The sequence below is a fragment of the Theropithecus gelada genome, chromosome 1 (assembly GCF_003255815.1).
Source record: "Theropithecus gelada isolate Dixy chromosome 1, Tgel_1.0, whole genome shotgun sequence".
NCBI lineage: Eukaryota > Metazoa > Chordata > Mammalia > Primates > Cercopithecidae > Theropithecus > Theropithecus gelada.
Window position 1 is genome coordinate 215,804,488 of NC_037668.1, and position 8,746 is coordinate 215,813,233.

The window sequence follows — 8,746 nt, forward strand, 5'->3', positions numbered from 1 at the left end:
GAATACAGCTTGGCACATAGTAAACATGCACATGGTTTAAATGACTTTATGTTGAGAAGTTACAGCTTTGGCATAAATATGTATGGTATAGAAGGACAAAAAGAGAATGACAGAAAATAACCAAATAGAGTGAATGCTGGGGAAATCGAATAATTTCTCTAATGACACGGATAAGGGCTCCTCCAGATGAGCTAACCATGGTTCATGCTGGCTTCACTGGGTTCCACAGAGACAGCCCACAGGCCAGAGGTTCTCTAGGACCGAGCCCTAGATGGGATACCTGCCCACAGGCAGGGAGTGAAACCCACTCCTCAATGGCCCTCCCACATATACCACAGAAGACACTTAAAATATTATCTCCAGCTCATCACACAACACCATCACACAAGCCAACCATTTCTTATTTAGAATATGGTTATATAGCTGGATGTGGTGGCTCATGCCTGTAATCCCAGCACTTTGGGAGTCCAAGGAGGGTGGATCATGAGGTCAGGAGTTTGAGACCAGCCTGGCCAACATGGTAAAACCCCATCTCTACTAAAAATACAAAAATTAGCCGAGTGTGGTGGCACATGCTTGTAATACCAGCCACCCAGTGAGTGGAGGCAGAAGAATCACTTGAACCCGGGAGGCGGAGGTTGCAGTGAGCCAAGATCGTGCCACTGCACTCCAGCCTGGGCAATAAAGCAAGACCCTGTCTCAAAAAAAAAAAAAAAAAAAAAGGTGATAATTACATAACTTTCAAGAGCAGCCCACATTTTTCTTAGAAGAACACAAGAGCATGGAGCACAAAGAGTAAACTAGGAAGAGCCACCACTCTGCTGACGCTGGTTGGAGCTGATCACCCCAGGCATCCCTGCTTCTCAGACTCCTCCAGCGTACACACGGGAGAAAACCAATCCCTTCTGCCAGCGTCTGTCAGAGCACACATCCTTCCCGACACAGGCTAGAGAGGACTGCAGGGTCTGTCCTCAAGGCTGCTCCCATCCCTGGGGGCTGCTGACTCCAGGCAGCCAAACGTCTCCTGCGAGGCGTAGGTCATGTACACGAAGCCATCCTCATCCTTGTAGTCTCTGTAGATCTCTGCCATGGTTACGCTCGTGCTGACCAGGCTCTTGTTGTTCACCAGCAAGTAAAAGGCTTCCGTGGCTCTCAGGACCATGCGGCTCCTGGGATGGGCAGGAGGGTGGTGAGGGGGTGACCTGCGAGACAGCCCAGGGATCTGCAGCCTTGTGACACTCAAGAAGACTGAATTGCTCCCTCCTTCTTCCCTGAGATTTAACTATAAGCTTCCCATTTGGGTCAAAAGGGTGAGGCCATTCCATGGATGAAATATGAGAACACAAACAGGACGAGGAAACATGACAACACAAAAATGCTAAGCAAATAACTTCTGTTTGTTATGAAATTCAATCTATTGGGCTGGGTGCAGCGGTTCACGCCTATAATCCCAGCACTTTGGGAGGTCGAGGCGGGCAGATCACGAGGTCAAGAGATAGAGGCCATCCTGGCCAACATGGTAAAATCCAGTCTGTACTAAAAATACAAAAATTAGCTGGGCACGGTGGCATGCACCTGTAGTCTCAGCCACTAGGGAGGCTGAGGCAGGAGAACCGGGAGGTGGAGATTGCAGTGAGCCGAGATTGCACCACTGCACTCCAGCCTGGTGACAGAGCAAGACTGCATCTCAAAAAAAAAAAAAAAAAAAAAGAAAGAAAGAAAGAAAAGAAATTAAAGCTATTTCCCTAGAGGTACAAAGGTGATGCACAGTCTCTCTGACATTTCACTTTTTTTTTTTTTTTTTTTTTAAATTCCCCTGCCTCAGCCTCCCAAGTAGCTGAGATTACAGGCACGCAACACCACAGCTGGGTAATTTTTGTATTTTTAGTAGAGACAGGGTTTTGGCATGTTGGCCAGGCTGGTCTTGAACTCCTGACCTCAGGTAATCCACCTGCCTTGGCCTCCCAAATTGCTGGTATTACAGTGTGAGCCACCGTGCTCAGCCCTAATCCTAACTTTCATTCTCCCTTGGCCACCTTCCATTCACACTGAACTGACCTTAACATGTAAGCTTGTCTAGAGAGAGGAAATCAGAATGCTCTTAAACAATTCAGTAAAACAAAATAAAAAGAGGCCTGGGCAACATGGTGAGACCCCCATCTCTACAAAACATTTTTAAAATTAGCCGGGCACAGTGGTGTTTGCCTGTAGTCCCAGCTACTCAGGAGGCTGAGATGGGAGGATCACCTGAGCCCAGGAGGTCAAGGCTGCAGTAAACTAGGATCACGCCACTGCACTCCAGCCTGGGCGAAAGAGCTAAATAAAGCAAAATAAAAAGACACTCATTCATCGTGTGTTCTCAAAGAAACAGGCTGCAACAGCGACGCAGTTTCCCAGCCCTTTTCAACCCTGTTGAAAACTTACTCATCGAGTCTATTTACTTTACTCCCAAATCATTTTTTACTGAATCCATGTGTCAAGTGACGTCCTTTAAGCTTCAAGAATAGCTGCCTGTTCTTTGCTGTACCTGTGGCTTAACCAAGGGAGGAGTGTGTTTGGGAGATGCTTTTCTCTCTGTGTTCTGAACAGGGAACGTTTCTTTCGGGGAAAAGTCCCCACCCCCAGGCGCACATACACTTGGAAAAGGTACTGTTCTCTGCAAGGGACGCGCAGACTCCGTTTCAGACAGGATCTGAAACAAAGGATCTGCTGGACTAGCTTGAGAGCCAAGACTACTTTAGGAAATTCTTAGAAATGTTGGCAGCTCTTTTTTGTTGTTGTTGTTGTCTGAGAGATTCTCCTTACCTATTTAAAATAGAGTAATTCTTTTTTTTTTTTTTTGAGACAGAGTTTCACTCTTGTCGCCCAGGCCAGACTGCAGTGGCACGATCTCGGCTCACTGGGACCTCCGCCTCCCAGGTTCAAGCCATTCTCCTGCCTCAGCCTCCCAAGTAGCTGGGATTACAGGCACCTGCCACCACCACGCCTGGCTAATTTTCGTATATTTAGTAGAGACGGGGGTTTCACCACGTTGCCCAGGCTGGTCTCGAACTCCTAACCTCAGGCAATCCACCTGCCTCAGCCTTCCTAAGTGCTGGGATTACAGGCGTGAGCCACTGCGCCCGGGTTTAAAATAGAGTAATTCTAAGAGCATCTTTTCAGGGTACTAGTGAATCCAAAAGATGACTTCAGAAAAATCCCTTTCCTCTGCCCGCCCCCGCAACCCCCCGCCCCGACATACCCCTTTCCCCAAAATAAAACCTTCAAAGGACGAAAGCGAACAGCCCGGCACACCCCGCGCTCCTTCCTCCCCGGCATGCTCTGCGCCACCTACCGGATGATGCTGAGGAACTGGGTCATGGTCAGCTCCTGCGGGACCAGGAACTTGGTTTTGTCCAGCAGGGGCAGGAACGTCTCCCTGGGGTAGCGCTCCACTACCACCTGTCAAGAGTGTCCATCCTTAAGAATGTGACTCAGCGTGAGTCTTAGGAACTTGGAACAGAGAGAGGGAAGCTGTTGGCTGCTCTTGGTTTCTTCAAAGAACAGGCTCGGAACCCCACCCCCACGCCCCCCAGCGGAAGTCCAATGGTGTCTTACCGGGATCTTGTTGGGGAACTTTGCCCGGATTCCAGCAACTTCCTCTTGTCTGATTGCTGTGAATGTTTCAAGCACAAGGGAAGAAGCAAAGATCAAGAGAAGGCCAGATCCTCTCCTCTCTTTCGAGTAACCCAGAAAACTACCCCAGGAAATTTACCCAAGCTCTTCCTCTGCTTGAAAGGTCTGACGCCTGGGATTCTCTGTGGAGGCGGCATTTCACTCAACAGCTGTGTCTGTTTTAAAAAAGAAAAAAAATGTCCCGCAACCAGGAACCTAACTCATTCCTCCAGCTGCTTCCAAACTGCCTGCAGGAGCTTGAAGGAGGCCCTTATGTAGGGCTGAGTGACATCAGGCCTCTCCTCTCCTCCCCTCTCCCCACTCCCCCTCCCTGGGCAGCAGGAGGTCAGTTCTGATGGAAATGGAATCGCCACCTGCTTGCTGGTCAGAGAAAGCCACTTTGTTCATGACCAGTTCAAGATGTTTCTTTGCAAAAGAAATTAGGGTTTGTAATAAAATCATTGGCTGGGCAGCGGACCGTGGAGAGGTAAAACTGCCTTGTACTGGGACGTTTTTGTACTTCAGTAGCAAGGGGAGTCCAAGCTGGATCCACCTCAGCCTGAAGTGTGCTGTGTAATTCTCACAATGGTCCATGCCCTTTTTCAAAGAAGGAAACCTATACTAAGAAAGGTGAAGTGATTTGCCCGAGGGCACACAGCTAGTAAGAGAGGGAGTATGGATTAAAACCTAGAGTTGTATGCCGGGTGCAGTGGGCCACACCTGTAATCCCAGCACCTGCGAGGCTGAGGGGGGTGGATCACCTGGCCAACATGCTGAAATCCCATCTCTACTAAAAATACAAAAATTAGCCGGGTGTGGTGGCGGGCACCTGTAATCCCAGCTACTCAGGAGGCTGAGGCAGGAGAATCGCTTGAACCCAGGAGGCAGAGGTTGCAGTGAGCCGAGATCGCACCACTGCACTCCAGCCTGGGCAACAAGAGCGAAACTTCATCTCAAACAAACAAACAAACAAACCCAGAGTTGTTACAAGGAAGTCCAAGTACTTCCAATGTACTCCGGTATACTCCAAGCCCAATATACTCCGGTATATTCTGTCACTTAGTTTTCTCTGGGATAAAAGAAGGAAGGAAGGACAATTGTCCCCAAGATCTCGCTTTTGGAGTTAAGAAACTGGGCCTCTGGTCATACATAGGGGAAACCAAACTCCATTTCTCCTATATTCTCACAACACAGATCACTTTGGACACTAGATGTGTGTGTGTGTGGGTTGGGGAGATTCCCCATACACCGAGCAATGAGTCCTGCAGTGGACACCAGCTCGGTCTCCTCCAATCCAGCTCTGACACTGTCTGCCTGGAGACAGCGTCAGATCCCACGGGCTGCGGGCTCTGTCCCACAAGACTGTCCCCCACTTGCAATGCCAGTTGCAAGCCCCAAGTTGTGTTTGTTGTTTGTTCGTTTTTTTGAAACAGAGTCTTGCTCTGTTGCCCAGGCTGGAGTGTAGTGGCACGATCTCAGCTCACTGCAATCTCTGCCTGCTGAGTTCAAGCGATTTCTCCCAAGTAGCTGGGATTACAGGCACGTGACACCACGCCTGGCTAATTTTTGTATTTTTAGTAGAGAGGGGGTTTTGCCATGTTGGCTAGGCTGGTCTCAAACTCCTGACCTGATAATCCTCCTGCCTTGGCCTCCCAAAGAGCTGGGATTACAGGCATGAGCCGCTGTGCCCGGACCCTAGCTTGTTTTCCCTGTGCTTCTGATCTATGGGATATACGTCAGGCTTCCGATAGCCCCCGCCTTGGGTTTCATTAATTGGCTAGAATGACTCACAGAACTCAGGGAAACACATTTACCGGCTTCTTACAGAGGATCTCACGAAGGATACAGATGAAGAGATGCATAGGGCGAGGTGTGGGGGAAGGGCATGCCACCCTCCAGGAACCTCCCCATGTTCAGCTACCAGAACCTAGGCCTTTTGGGTTTTTATTTTTTTGTTTTTTTTTTTTGTTTTTTTTTTTGAGGCGGAGTCTCGCTCTGTCACCCAGGCTGGAGTGCAATGGCCGGATCTCAGCTCACTGCAAGCTCCGCCTGCCGGGTTTACGCCATTCTCCTGCCTCAGCCTCCCGAGTAGCTGGGACTACAGGCGCCTGCCACCTCGCCCGGCTAGGTTTTTTTTTGTATTTTTTAGTAGAGACGGGGTTTCACCGTGTTAACCAGGATGGTCTCGATCTCCTGACCTCATGATCCGCCCGTCTCGGCCTCCCAAAGTGCTGGGATTCCTTTTGGGTTTTTATGAAGGCTTCATTATGTAGGCAAGATTGATCATTGGCCACTGGTAATCAATTTGACTTTCAACCGCTCTACCCTCCCCAGAGGCTGGAGGTGGGGCTAAAAATTCCAACCCTCTAATCTCACTTTTGTCTTTCTGGCGCCCAGCCCCCATCCAGAAGCTACCCAGGGGCTGCCAGCCATCAGTCCACTGATGAGCTAAAAAAGACACTTACTGCTGGGAGCAGTGGCTCACGCCTGTAATCCCAGCACTTCGGGAGGCCAAGGTGGGTGGATCACTTGAGGTCAGGAGTTCGAGACCAGCTTGCCCAACATGGCGACCCTGTCTCTACTAAAATACAAGAAAATTAGCTGGGCGTGGTGGTGGTTGCCTGTAATCCCAACTACTCAGGAGACTGAGGTAGGAGAATCGCTTGAACCCGGGAGGCAGGGCTTGCAGTGAGCCGAGATTGTGCCACTGCATTTCAGCCTGGGCAACGGAGCGAGACTCCGCCTCAGAAAAAAAAAAAAAATTAAAAATTAAAAAAAAGAGACACCTATCACTTTGAAAATTCCAAGGATTCCATCGGGCACAGTGGCTCACACCTGTAAGCCCAGCACTTTAGGAGGCCGAGGTGGGCAGATCACCTGAGGTCAGGAGTTCGAGACCCACTTGGCCATCATAGTGAAACCCCTCTCTTCACTAAAAATACAAAAATTTGCCAGGCTTGGTGTTGGGTGCCTGTAATCTCAGCTACTCAGGATCCTGAGGTAGGAGAATCACTTGAAGCCAGGAGGCGGAGGTTGAAGTAAGCCAAGATTGCACCACTGCACTCCAACCTGGGCAACAGAGTGAGGCTTCGTCTCAGAAACAAACAACAGAAACAAACAAAAAAAGAAAATTCCAAGAGGTTTTAGAAGTTGTATGCCAGGAAATTGAATGAAAACTAAACATGTTTTTCTCAATATCACAGGGCCTGAGAAATTAATCCCTTGCCTGGGGTCAAAGGGACTAGGAAGGGCAAGACACAGCTCTTCCAGTTCCTGGGGCCAGGGGTTGCTTTGCGGTACTTACGCCCATCCAGGTAGCCTTTCAGACTCTGCACAGCCAAAAGGCTTGCGTTTCCTTTGTCAGCAGTGTATGCCAGGATTTTCTGTAGTCTTTCAGCAGTGAAGAGTCTTAAAGTGAACAAAATGTGACAAAGGAGAAGGAGATAGTACATTTGCTGGGTGAACTGAAGGGCCTGACTCTTGGGGCTTTAGGTCAATGATAAGAAATAGATGTCAAGAGATTAAATGATGGCATCATTCAAGAGATAAGTGGCCTCATCCTCTTTCTCTGTCTTAAAAAAGAAGGCATCCCATCAGGTGTGAATAGTAAGAGCAGGTGTGCAGTGCTCTGCGCCAAAGTACCTCTCAAATCTGCAACCTCACGTAAACTTTCCCAGCTGCCTTGCAGGTGGGACGGGCAGGCGGGATGCTCACACTGCTCAGGTCTAGATCATTCAGCCAGAATGCAAACTGAGCCGGGATCCAACCCAGACTGGCCAATCTCCAGGGGCAGCCCAGACTCTAAGACCAGGCAAAGTTGGTTCCAAGCCAGGCCCTCTCACCTATGCACCTTAATTTCTGATCTTGGATACATGGCTTCACTTTACTAAATATGGCTTTTAATGGTTATGGTCATCTGTAACTCAGAATAGTTATGTGAGGCTTAAATGAACTGGTTTCTGTAAAGCGGCTAGCATAGTGCCTGCCACTGTTCCTCAGTATATGCATCTTCCCCTCACTTCCCCAAGCCATGGTTCCCCCAAATCTTTATAATCCCAAGAAACTTTATGTGCATTCAGGTCTGAATGCTGAAGGCAGAGGTAGGAGGAAATAGCGCTCAGCTGGGGCCAGAAGAAAATAAATCCCAGCTGTGATGTTTGGTCAATGATTATAAGGGCTTTGAGATGCTTCCTAACCTTGCGTTTGGCTTTCTGGGCTGAGGCATGGGGATTGCTATCTAGTCCAAGCAGCTTGCCTCTCAGATGGAAGGGAGATGGAGGAGGTAATAGAATGAAGCACTGGGAAAAAACAAAATGCGGCAACACTTCCAGAATCCATCATCTTCCAGGCAGAGGAATGGGCTGGATCTTTTTTCTCTTTTATTTTTTTTTCTTTTTTTGGCGGGGGAGGGGTGGTGGAGACGGAGTTTTGCTCTTGTTGCCTAGGCTGGGGTGCAATGGCATGATCTTGGCTCACCGCAACCTCTGCCTTCCAGGTTCAAGCGATTCACCTGCCTCAGCCTCCTGAGTAGCTGGGATTACATGCATGCGCCACCACGCCCAGCTAATTTTGTATTTTTAGTAGAGATGTGGTTTCTCCATGTTGGTCAGGCTGGTCTCAAACTCCCGACCTCAGGTGATCCACCCGCCTTGGCCTCCCAAAGTGCTGGGATTACAGGTGTAAGCCACGGTGCCTGGCCCGTTTTTGTCTTTTATTTTTTTGGAGGAGGGGAGTTGAAAGCCATATTTTGAGGGGAGCAGTGTCTGGTGTGTCGTCTGATGGCATCGTGCTCCTGGCTAGTGCTCCTCTGGCAGTGGAGTGAGACCTAGGTGGCTGGGAGGTGACCAAAGCCACATACTATGGATGCTACGTGGATCATGGGGAAGGAAATAGGAACGGTCCTGTGGAGAACAGCTGAAGCAAGAGTGCCCTCGCTTGATTAGGAGGTCTGTCTATCAAGATTTTAATTTCATTTTTGTTTTGTTTTGATTTTTTGAGACAGGGTCTCACTCTTTTGCCCAGCCTGGAGTAGAGTGGGATGATCACAGGTCAGTGCAGCATCAACCTTCTGGCTCAGGTGATCCTCTTGGCT

At 49.1% G+C, this 8,746-nt stretch overlaps 1 protein-coding gene across 1 annotated transcript; it reads right to left on the reverse strand.

Annotated features, from left to right (window-relative positions):
• Nucleotides 1-217: 217 nt before the first annotated feature.
• Nucleotides 218-3,885, reverse strand: MAP1LC3C (microtubule associated protein 1 light chain 3 gamma). The gene is made up of 4 exons (XM_025363253.1): nt 3,755-3,885; nt 3,598-3,653; nt 3,335-3,441; nt 218-1,169 (listed from the first exon to the last, which is right to left on the reverse strand). The coding sequence occupies exons 1-4, from the start codon at nt 3,810-3,812 to the stop codon at nt 947-949; spliced, it is 444 nt and encodes a 147-aa protein (XP_025219038.1). The 5' UTR covers nt 3,813-3,885; the 3' UTR covers nt 218-946.
• Between the last annotated feature and the right edge of the window lie 4,861 nt (nt 3,886-8,746).